The sequence below is a fragment of the Canis lupus genome, chromosome 32, assembly GCF_003254725.2.
Source record: "Canis lupus dingo isolate Sandy chromosome 32, ASM325472v2, whole genome shotgun sequence".
In the NCBI taxonomy this organism is placed as follows: Eukaryota; Metazoa; Chordata; class Mammalia; order Carnivora; family Canidae; genus Canis; species Canis lupus.
Genome location: NC_064274.1, coordinates 19995349 through 20007522, shown reverse-complemented (window position 1 = coordinate 20007522; position 12174 = coordinate 19995349). Strand labels below are relative to the sequence as shown.

Sequence of the window (12174 nt, the reverse complement as noted above, 5' to 3'; positions counted from 1 at the left end):
TGTAACTCTCTGGCAGAGAGTACTGTTTCTGATTTTTTCTTTTGTGGTGAGTTCTTCTTTCTAGTCATTTTGCTTAGTGCAGAGTATCTGCATGAGTGGGCTGTGTCAAGAATATCAACCACGACCTAAGTAAATTTCACCCTAGATGACTCTGCCAAGGTCAGAGACCAGAAATTGACAACAAAGTTCAGAATGAAATAAAACAAAAGGACCACTAAAGTGAACAACAAATTTTAAAACAAAGTAGTAAAAAACAAAAGGCCAGGAATCTTAAAGAAGATGAGAAAAAAAAATAGAAAAAGAAAAAAGAAAAAACTGGAAAGAAAAAAAGGGGAGACTGGGAGATGGTGATTATGAAGAAGTGTGGTAAAGGGAGAATGTAGTCTACCTGAGGGGTTCTAGAGGGTGATCCTCTTGTTTCTGAGTATATTAAGTTCTGTATGTTAGAGGATGCTCAGTCCCAAATTTATATAAACCAGAAATACTCGTAGAGGGCCCCAACATTGACCACCAAAACATAAATGAGATAAAAGAGGGGGGAAGAATAGGAATGAGGAATCACTGAATGGACCAGCACGGTATTACACTTGGTTCTGGGTGCATGCTGATCATGTTTTAGAAGGTATTAACTTCTGCCATTGTAGAACAAAATAAGGCAGAGAAAACAAAGAACACAAAACAACAACAACAAAAAACATGTATATCTCCCAAAATTAACTTGAGTATGTTGAAGGGAATCTAGAAGTGGAAAATATATCTAGAACCTGTAATTGTAGAAATATGTAAGTCAGTGGGAAAAGAAGAAAAAAAATGGAAATTTACAGTCTGATATAAAAACGAGTTGTACGAGAAAAAGGAAGGAAAAAAAAGGGGGGGAGGGTTCTACCCTCTGGATCTATATACTGTAATTCCCTTGACTTCTGGAGCCCCCAGTGCTGCTTGGTCAAGAACTTGCTCTTTCCCTGTCCTTCCAGCTGGTTTTCTGGGGGAGGGGCCTGCTGTGCTGATTCTCAGGTGCAGAGCTCAGGAGGAGGTGTGTATTCCATGAGGCCTCTGTTCCCTGGGGCCCCCGCTCCATCCCTGGCACAGGGTGACACCAGGAGGAATAACACTACTGGCAGCGGCCAGCTCTCCAGCTCTGGAGTCCGCACCCCCAGTAACCACCCGCAGCTCCCAGTCCACACTGGCCTAGATGTTCCTGGGGGACGGGGGGTGCTGATCTGCACAGTTTGGGGCGCCCGGGGGCAGGAGAGTCCTCGCTGTCCTGTGTCCCAGGGGGAGCGCAGGATCCCAGCTGTGTCCCCTGGGGCCCGGGGCCTGCGCTGCTGGGATCGCGCTCCCCTCCCGAGGCTCCCGAAGGCAGCAGGGCACAGCCCCCTCCGCCCAGAGCCCCCGCCTGACCCCCGGCTTCTCCCCGAGGCCCCGCCGGGCGCTCCAGCCCTTTCCCGAGCTCGGCCGCGGGGTGTGGGGCGCTCTCCCCGGGGCACCTCCTCTGTTAGTGACCCCGGGAGCCGGGAGGCCCCACCGCCCCTCCTGCGATCCTGCCCGAGTTCCCTGCTCAGCCCCTTTCCCTCCGGGAAGAATCCGGTGCAGATTTTTAAAGCTCCCGCCTCTCCGGGGCTGGGCTCTCCGGTCTGGAGGGTCTCCCCACCCCACCCCCGCCTTAGCCCGGCTCCTCGCGGGGCCCCTCCCCCCTTGATTCTTTTTTATTTTTTTCCTTGTTTCCTTTTTTTTTTTTTTTTTACCTTATTAGAAGCGCAAACCCTTCTCCCTGTAGCGTTCCAGCTATTCTCTCTTTAAATCTCAGGTCGAATTCGTAGGTTTTCAGGATGTTTTGAAAGTTATTTAGGTAAGTTGGTGGGGCTGGGCGAGTTGGGGATCCTACTCCTCCGCTATCTTCTGTTTGGTGATTTTTAATGTTTTTTATCTCTTTGTTGGAATTCTCATGCATTCTTCTTCTGACCTTGGTGAGCATCTTTATGACCATGATTTTGATTCTCTTTGATTCTATTTCAGTAAGTAAGGTCTATTTGTGTAATTTTATTTTGTTCTTTTGTTTGGAACATATTCCTATGTTTCTTCATTGTCCTTGATTTTTTTGTGTTGGTTTCTGTGTATTAAATGAAACTGCCACCTCTCCCAATCTTGAGGAAGTGGTTTTCTGTAGGAGAGAAACCTTGTCAATCAGCACAGCTCTGATTTTCCCTCAAACCATTATGATTGTCTAAGCCTTCTTCTTTGATCTTATTGACTCTCAGTAGTTTTACAGTGTGCCAAGAGCTGACTGTGACCTAAAAGGGTGGATTGCACTCAGTGCCTATGCAGGTCAACTGGAAGCTGGATGATACTCAGGAAACAGCTAGTAAAGTGTGTTGTTAGATCTCTTCCTGAGGGAATCTGAAAGGTGAGTATTTTTTGCTTTCTCCCACTGTTCTGGACTTGGGTGTATAGCTCTTTGTGTGTGGGGTATGCTACTGGGCCCATTAGGAACTTCTTTGTTTGGTACAGTCCTGTGGGACTACTGAACAGAAGCCCTATTGGCTATCAGAGCCAGACCATTTGGGGACTCTTGCTTTGGGTATCATATGCTAAAGCTGGGTGCAGAGTATGTATATAATCTTCTTCCAGGGAGATACTGGTGACTTGGGGCAGGAAGAAGAGGAGAAAGAGTGAAGGAGATGTCTACCAACTTCCCTGTTCTCAGCTGAGGCTCATAGTCAGCCTCTAGATGCATGCTAAAGTAGAAGCCTGACCTTCCGATAACAGCTTATAAACTATGTAGATAAGACCTTATTTAGGGAAAGACTGGAAATTGGGCATTTTTTTGCCTGCTCCCTCTTCACTGATCCCAGGGGGTGACAGATTCAGAGACTGTTTGTTCCTGTTAGCTACTTTATTTACTATGGTTTTATGGGTCTCATGGATATAAGCCTCAATGGCTTTCACATGTAACCACCATTTTAATCAAGATATATAGCATTTCCTTCATGCCAAAACATTCTTTATGTTCCTTTGCAGGCTTTTCTGCTTGTTTGCTCCAAGTATGGGAAACCTCTGATACTTGACATTGTAAAGATTTAGTTTCATGATCTCTAGCTTGTATTGTTTCTTTTCTGAAGGTGATAGTTATCCTTGTTCTGATATATACAATGTACTGTTTTTCCTTTGATCTCAGATATTCTCTTATATTGTTTATAATTATTATTATGAACCTTGGTGATATTTAATGTTTGTCTTGCTTTACATTTGTTGAACTTTTTAGGCTTTGATATTTATATTTTGTGAAAATTAGAAAAATTCAGCTTTATTTATTCAAATATTTTTATACTCTTCTTTTTTTTTTTAAAGATTTTATTTGTTTATTCATGAGAGACACAGAAAGAGAGGGAGAGAGAGAGAGAGAGAGAGAGAGGCAGAGACACAGGCAGAGGGACAAGCAGACTCCATGCAGGGAACCTGACTTGGGAGTCGATCCTGGGACTCCAGGCAGCCAAAGGCAGACATTTAACCACTAAGCCACCCAGGTGTCCCTCTACCCTACTTTCCCACCTGAGATTATACTTATGCATATGTTAGATTGCTCTAGATGTTACTGGAACTCTGTTATTTTTCATCACTTTTTTTTTTCTCTTTGGCCTTTATTTGAATGACTTTCATTGGCCTGCCCAAAAGAGATCTCTTCTTTTGCAGTAATCTTTGTATTGAACTTGCTTATAATTTCTTGAGTTCTTTTATATAATAGTTTATATTTTATAGTTTTTAAATCAAAATTAGGCAAAAAATTGACTATTAATTATTTAAATTTTGTCTCCTTTTTTTTTTTCTTGGACTCATCATTATCCTTACATTTTCTTTAAATCCTTAATATACTTCTTTTTTAAAATTATTTATTTATTCATGAGAGACATAGATAGAAAGAGGCAGAGACACAGGCAGAGGGAGAAGCAGACTCCATGCAGGGAGCCTGATGTGGGACTTGACCCTGGGACTCCAGGATCATGCCCTGGGCAGAAGTCAGGTGCTAAACCTCTGAGCCACCCAGGGATCCCCAAAATCCTTAATATACTTCGAATAGCCCTTTAAATGTCCTTTGTGTGCCAAATTCATCAGCTTAGACGTTTCTAGGTTCATTTTTTTAGGCTGATTTTTTTTTCCCTATGTGATGGATCACTACATTTTGTTGCTTATTCATGTGTATAGTAACTTTTGTTTGGATACTGAACATTTAGACTTGTTTAACATCTTGATATCATTGTTTCTCTTGAAAAAGTTGTTGAGCTTTATTCTGGCAAGCAGCTAATTTATGGTGGATTGTCTAGATTTTTTTTTTTTTCGAGGATATTTAAAGCCCTTTTTAGATCAGAAGAGCCTTTAAAGTTACTACTCTTATCTCTCAAGTATCACAATACTGTTTTGGCTGTTTCCAAATGTGTGCAAAGAGTAGTTTAATATTTTTTGGTTCTTTACTTCTGTAGAACTAGTCTATTACCAGTTGCTAGCTATTTACTTTATTTTTATTGAATTAATGTTCATACAAAAACTTTGAAGTTTTAATGTTTTGTGTATTTTTATCATAAATCAAATATTAGGTTTATAATTAATTTTTGTTTCAGTTATAAATCATCGTCACCAAAATGTACACATTATCTGTAGGAAAACTGTGCTTAAGTGTACTAAATTTATTGCAGAGAAAATAATTATAGATAATTTGGCTATTGAAAACTGCCATCTTTTAAATACCTGTTATAACTCTTCCAGTAGGTAAGTGATAAGTAAGTGATAATCCTTTGACCTAAATACTTTTCTTTTTTAAAAAAAGTTTTATTTATTCATGACAGACACAGAGAGAGAGGCAGAGACATAGGCAGAGGGAGAAGTAGGTTCCCTGTGGGGAGCCCAATGTGGGACTTGATCCCAGGATCCCAGGATAACACCCTGACCTAAAGGCAGATGCTCAACTACTGAGCCACCCAGGTATACCTAAAATACTTTCAGTGTTTAAATTTTATTGCAATTAGAATTTTTGAAAAAACAGTGAAAATAGATATTTTCAAGTGGCAGTAAATTATATTAATAATAATAAATATTTCACATAAATGCATAAATGAATTTAATATTTATGTTTGGGTTTTCTAAAGCATATCACTACCATCTGTGCAAAATGGTACAGTAGTGTTCATCCTTTTGTAAATATCTTTAAAAAATCACTCTGGTAATTTAGAGAGAAATGGGTCATTTCAATAATGGTATTTTAGAAAATATAGAAACATCTCTAATGAAATATAATTTGTTTTTAATTGTTATAGTTAGTTTTTATATAATATGGATATTCTATATAAAGACAGCTTTATAATTTGAAAGTCAACTTGCTGTTCTACTCAGCTTTTTAGTGACTGAAGTTTAATCTTTAAAAAGGAAAGACGTGAACACAGTCCGCTATTTAAGAAGAATAACAAAAAATTCTCAGTGTGAAGATTCAGTTTGTGATTCTCAGAATGTTAGCTTACTTCTGGAAAGAAGATGACCCTTACTAGGAAGAATCTTAGAAGTTAATACTCCAAAAGAGAGGGTGCTGTTGGATAAGGGACACATTAGTCCTCCCATTAGTAAAAAAAGAAGTGAAAATGGGCTAGCTTTTTTTACTCCCATTAAAATAAGATGCTTAGGGAAAAAGCACTGCTGATCTTTTAAGTTTCAACAAAACATAGAAAAGCAAGGCATCATTAATGTGAACAGAAAGTAATAATAAATTAAGGAAGATTAAACAGGAAGCTGCCTCTAAATTAAGAGAAAGAATCATACCAATACAACACCAAATGGATCTTATTCATCAAAGAAATTTTGAAATTTGCTCTCAAGAAAATTAGATAACCCTATAAATATGCAAAGATCTGTTTAATCAGTATTATAAAGTTAAGACCACCAACCAAAAAGGAACAAGTCTGCCACAACTGTAGTGATAAAGTTAGGGATTTATTGAAGTAATTTTATTAGAAAGAGATGATAATGGTATAATTAGCATGTTCAACAATTTGTAGCCACGTTTATCTTAATTTTATTACGATAAAATTTTGCTAGCTTTTATAATATAAAATAAATAGATCTATTACATATTTTGCTATATTCAACTTTTCTAATATGCTGGGTTGTTAACTTGGAATCTCCACTGTCTACTCCTGTCACCAAAACTTTATTACTTTGTTAGGTGCTTGATTGGCAAAGACCTCTTCATTCAGAAGTCTTCCCTGTCCCCTGAATCTAAATCTGAGTCTTCCTTTGGAGACTGAGTTATCTTATCTGAGTTTGTTAAGTACTTATTATGTGATTAATTTCATCTTATTTATCTTCCTCATTTTATTGTACATCTCATGCCCTCAGGATCTGTATCTGTATTTGTTTGTCACTGTTTGTCAACATCTAGTGCAGTAACTTGTGTTGAAAGAATGACCATAATTTGTTGTTGGATGAAATAAGGGAATTAGCTAAGAAAGGGCACACCCACTGACCAATATTTTTTTTCCCTTATATTAAAAAGTATTTTCCCAACCTCTCCAGTTTCACAATGGAATCATGTATAAAATAAAATAATTGAATAGTAAACTATGTTGTTACTAATAATATGTTTTTTCTAATAAATAATCATTCCTTTAAAGTCTGTCAGGTCTAATAAACAATTTTTTGACTATCCATTCACCATTTACTGTTACTAATTTGCTTATAATCACCCATTATATTTTACATAGCACTTTCTTGAAAGGATATGGGAAGTATATTAAAATAACTCCTATTTATTGAGCTTCTATCATGTACTTTCTAGACTTCTATATAATAATTACTTAATTTTTATAATCACCCTAGAAAGTATATAGATGTGGTATCTGTTTCATAGATGATGAAAATGAGACTGTTTAAAACATTTATCCAGCTGGTAAGTAGCACAGTCTATATTATAATCCAAATCTACCTTATACCAAAGCTCCTGCATACTCTTCCTACTCTTCTAGAATATTGAACTAATTTTTTTATTCTAAAAATTTTAGAGTGTGTATCTGAAGCCACAAAATAGTAGGAAAATGTCAAATACCATGTGCTATTTATACAGTGGATAAAAATGCTTTGCATTACATTAAAGTCGTAACTTTAAAGCAGCATGACATTTTAAATTGTTTGACTAGCTGGCTTCTTTAAAGAGCTACTTCACTACAGTGGAGGAAACTCTTCCATTCACATGTGTCAAACATCTTAGGTGGTATAAGAGTATATGGTATTTCAAGATATTAACATTATCATATCATAGCTGAAAGAACTTACGAATGATTCTTCTAAGCTTCTGTCTTGCATTATAAAATTGTTTAAATTATTCCGTATAAATGGGTCAACAGCTGTCTTTAAAGCTCCTATAGGACATACCAATATTTCATTTATTCTTCAACCATCCAACCAAAATTTCTGCTAGTCTAATTTAAATCTTTAATTTAACCCTTTTTTATTATCTATATGTAGTAGAATTCACCAGCATCTCCATGTGTGTTTAAGTCATCCCTCTTCCCTCTTCTCTAGCTAATATTACTTAAGGTAAGACAAAGACTGTACATTACTTTCAGGATGGTTTGTCAAGTTTCTCTATTAAAATTCACATCATTATAAATTATTCAAGTCTCAATAGTAACCCCTAAAGTAAGTATATGTTAATAGTTTTTATGGTAACATATTGAATTCAAATAGCTAAATAGTACTACCTACGTAGAGAAAAAATTAATTACAATAAAATTTACTATACAAAAAAAAATCTACTATACAATTGTTTGATTTTCACCAGATTCCATTGTAAAACTGAAGCTATGAGAAACATTTAGCTCTTGAAATTATAAAAGTTTGAAAATCTATAAAAAATATCCAAAAAATAAATTATATACTAAACCCTGGGTGGTGCAGCGGTTTGGTGCCTGCCTTTGGCCCAGGGCGCGATCCTGGAGACCCGGGATCGAATCCCACATCGGGCTTCCGGTGCATGGAGCCTGCTTCTTCCTCTGCCTATGTCTCTGCCTCTCTCTCTCTCTCTCTCTGTGACTATCATAAATAAATAAAAATTAAAAAAAAATTATATACTAAACAGAAAACTAATGTTTATGCCAAAGTAGCAACATTTTTTTATTTTTTTATTTTTATTTTTTTAACAACATTTTTTTAATGCAAGAAAAACATGGAGATAAAATTACAGTACTAGTGATTCCATACATGTTTTAACACTGATACTCTTCCCATTTTAGTAGTAGCATGAAATTATTTAATGAGTCCAATGTAACAGTCTGATTGCTTGTGTAAACACTATTCAATTAATTTGTTATTCATAATTATTAGGTTCTCTATTTTTACTCACTATGGATGTAGGAAGTCGGGTTTTTAAAAAGTCATAGCAGGCAGAGGGTGAAGGAAAGAGAATCTTAAGTAGTCTCCATGCCCAGCATGGAGCCTGATGTGGGGCTCAGTCTCACAACCCCAAGGCCCCAGCTGAAATCAAGAGTCAGACAGAGCCACCCAGGTGCCTCCAAAATCATATTTTTTTAATAGCAAAGTTCAGGCTTTGGAAGGTGACTATTACTGGTAGATATTCCAACAAACATTTTTAATAAGATAGATTAGATATTCTATTTTTATTTACTTAAAAAAATAGCAAATTAAATCTGAAAATGAAAAATTTTAAAAAGTGATTATCAATTCATTCTGATTTTAACCTTAGGGTTTTTTTCTAGACTATTTATGCATGCATATTAATATTAGTTCAGTTTTCAAATACAGTCTTCATTGTATATTATTTATGAACAATTAGATCATATGTAGATTTATGTTGAAGACAAAATTTTAGTTTTTCAAGAGCCCTTCCAAAGATGTTGAAATAATATAAAATAATAGGTCCTTGTTATTGTTGTTAGTACGAGTTTCACTGTTGTGTTCATTTCATGTCTTGTGTCCAAAGTACATTTCTGAATATTGACTTCTCATTTGCCATTTCTGGATAATGATCCTGAGTGGTATAACATAAGAGAATTGGGAAACTTTGCTTTTAATCCTAGTTTGGTCTATAACAGAACTAAGCTGGACAATTTACTTAACAGTATGTGGTTGGTTTCCAATCAACTAAATTAGATTGATCTAGTCAACTTCTCAGTTTCCTTAATTCCTAGAATTCTTTGACATGCCTGTTGATTTGTTGCTGTGGTAAGTCATTCATTATTTCTTTGAGCAAAAATTAACGATCATTTAGAGATGAAAAAGGCTATTTCAGACTCCCCAGTGGTTAGGAAATACACTGAGAAGATTATATATTTATTTCATTCTTTTCAATATGCTGTTTAATAATGTACAATAGTAATAAAGAATGAACTATGTATTTCTATATATGAATGTAAATATTGAACTGTCACATGTTAAATATTATAAAAAATAAATTCTAACAACATAAATCTCAAAATTCTGGAATTAATATTTGAAAACCCAACTGATTCTTTGTTATAAATCAAAATTTGACCCACACTTATCTGTCTATTCAGACCAAGATCAATTTCATTTTTTCTATTATTTCATATTTGCACATACTTTTAAAAAGTTTTTTTTAAAACTCTGTCATTTAAAATAAAAGTTTACTCTTTATAGCTGATTCATTATTGGCATTTTAATTTCTGATAAGGTAAATTCTTAGAAGAAAAAATAACAATTTTGTGTTTCTTATAAGTAGCCATGAAGATTAATTACACTTTATGACACATCTGTGAAATAGAAATATTGTCATCACTTTTTCTGAAATACTATCCTCTCTAGAGCACAAAGCTAAAACTGTCTTGGAGAGTTAAATAGCATTCTTTAAAATGTAGACCAAGAATTTAAAAATAATCTGTAATCATTACATACACAGAGGAAATTTTTAAGAGTCTAAGTTAATAACATGCAACTAAATGTTATGGTAAAATCTCAACATTTGTTTTTAAATTCCTGCAAGATGATCAATGTGTGGTTAAAATTGAATTTTTCTGACTTGCAACACTTAATCATACAGAGTTCATAAACAGAGATTAGAACAAGGATTCATACTGTTGACTTGGGGACTGGTCAAGGCTAGTCCATTGTATAAAATTTATAGAGGTATTTTAAATCTATCTATAAATGGAAAAATATCTTAAGTGTTCAGATATTCCTCTCATTTTTTTCTTTTTTTCTTTCTTTTTTTTTTTTTTTTTGGTTTATGGACATCACAGCATTTGGGAATAAATTATTTTCATAGCACTATCTTTTTGCTGTATTTTTTCTGATTTATATTTCTAATGAAAATTAAATTCCTTTTAATTTTCAGTGTCAGTATTCTTGTCAACTTATTATGAAAATATGTGCATCTTCTATCATATTCCTTTTTTCAAACTTATCTCTTATTCTCAATCTAACTTTGCAAGATTACTCATCCAAAATCTAGTGCCTTATATGTAAGCCCTCCTTTTTAAAGGCCTTCATTGATCCTCCACTGTCCATTGTACATTGATCATATACCTACTTAAATTAGACCCTTTTGCATGTAGAACACAGGATCTAGATCCAGGTCATTGTTCTGTCCTTTTATACTTAGTTTCTATCTAGTACACTCCATACTCAGGTTCTTTTCCTCTCTATACAATTATTCTACTGTATCCAACTGTCTTTTACTTATTACCTGGACATACTGTAATTAATCTATTGTGTTTTTTTTTTTTTGCCAAAATTGCTTAAATGCTTTACCTTTATCATTTTTAAGCTTTCCTTATGTAATTTATTAGTTGATTCATTTAATTTTTTACCATCTCTATGCAGTGTAGGTACTGTTGTTCTCTGGTTTACAGTGAAGGGTACTGTGACAAAGAAAAATTAGGGAACTTTTCAAGGTTAAACAGAAGATTAGAACTGGGGTAGAATTCTGACATTTTTACTTAAGTCTGACATCTTAACTGGTTTATTACAAGATCTACTTATCCCTGTACCTTTCTCCTTTTCTCTCTCTGCCTCTTGTTCCACCTTCCTTTTACCCTGTTTTCCTTTTTGGTCTTTTCTCATTCTTTCTGGAATAATACAAGTTTCTAATTTTGTAGTGTTCTGGCTAGAGATGTAAAATGAAATTTGCTTCAATAACATCTTCTATTCTGAGCTACCATCTTCTGAGTTAGTATAGTCATGCCTGGGATCACCCCTCTCTGCTGGCATTTGTAGAGCTGTTGGCATCTCCATTTGACCCCACTTTCCATGCATGATTCTTCTTTATGACCACAAGGGCCCAGCAGTATATGCTGGCTTCTTTTTTCTTTTTAATCCTTCTCACAATGGGGGAAATTTTATGGCCCTTCTACAACTCATTGGCATTCTGGGAGTGCCAGTGGGGCTTTTCCATACCAATCTCTTTACAGAGCTTTTTGAATTCTATTTGACTTTGACATGGAATTTTGGGGGAACTTTCTAGACCTTGATAGGACAAACAAGGGAAGATAGCAATTTTGTCTTCTATTCTAGATCCCATTGTAAACCTCTAATTTTTCCATCTCTACCTTATAAATTCTTATCATTTCTCTGTTGGCAACTCTGAAGTTCATATGATTTTTCATCCCTCTGTCTAAAGCCTAAATCGCCATTTTTACATAATTGTTGGTTAAAAGTCAAGAACTTGATGTCTTGAATTTTGATTCTGTTGTCCCTTGGAGTACCAAATTTCTTCAAAGAGCTGGGCCCTTCACAGGACAAAAAGAAAGTGAGGATGAAAAGCAATTCTATTAAAAGATTTTGATGTCATTCCCTAACAGTGGCATCAAATTGGAGGTAAAAAATAATGTTGAGAATGAGCTGGTAAGGAGCCAGTATAGTGAAAATTTTGTTTTATTGTGATAAGATAAACAGGAAGGCATTTAATATTTTTGACAGAATATGACAGGAGTGTTATATGGAGAAATTTTGTTCTGTTAGCCTGGGGTATGATAAAACGAAGGAGGAAGACTACAAAAGGCCAATTTTTAAATTAAGTACTTTTTTGTCTATAGCCAAGTTTTTCCTCCTGAGTGTGTCATATTTACTAATTTATATTAATGCTTTTTTTTCCATGAAAGAATGTTGTCTACTTCCCACTAAAGGTGAAATGATTTTTGATGACAATTCCATTTTTGCTAT

General features: G+C 35.1%; 1 protein-coding gene across 30 annotated transcripts in view; it reads left to right on the top strand.

Moving 5' to 3' along the window:
• The window catches only part of STPG2 (sperm tail PG-rich repeat containing 2), a 533064-nt gene that overhangs the window by 453231 nt on the left and 67659 nt on the right, over positions 1-12174 (top strand). For 3 of the 30 annotated variants that reach the window (XR_007407749.1, XR_007407748.1, XM_025424040.3), the window contains one exon: positions 2259-2404. The exons of 18 other annotated variants lie outside the window; for them this stretch is intronic. Coding sequence is in view for 1 of the 12 variants with exons in the window: in XM_025424040.3 (XP_025279825.1) it covers positions 2259-2261 (3 nt within the window). In the remaining 11 variants the exon portion in view is untranslated. Of the gene's footprint in view, positions 1-2258; positions 2405-2628; positions 2777-4838; positions 4975-12174 lie in introns of those variants that run through there. 9 more of the 30 variants (XR_003126921.3, XR_003126923.3, XR_007407751.1 and 6 more) reach the window with 7 other exon arrangements.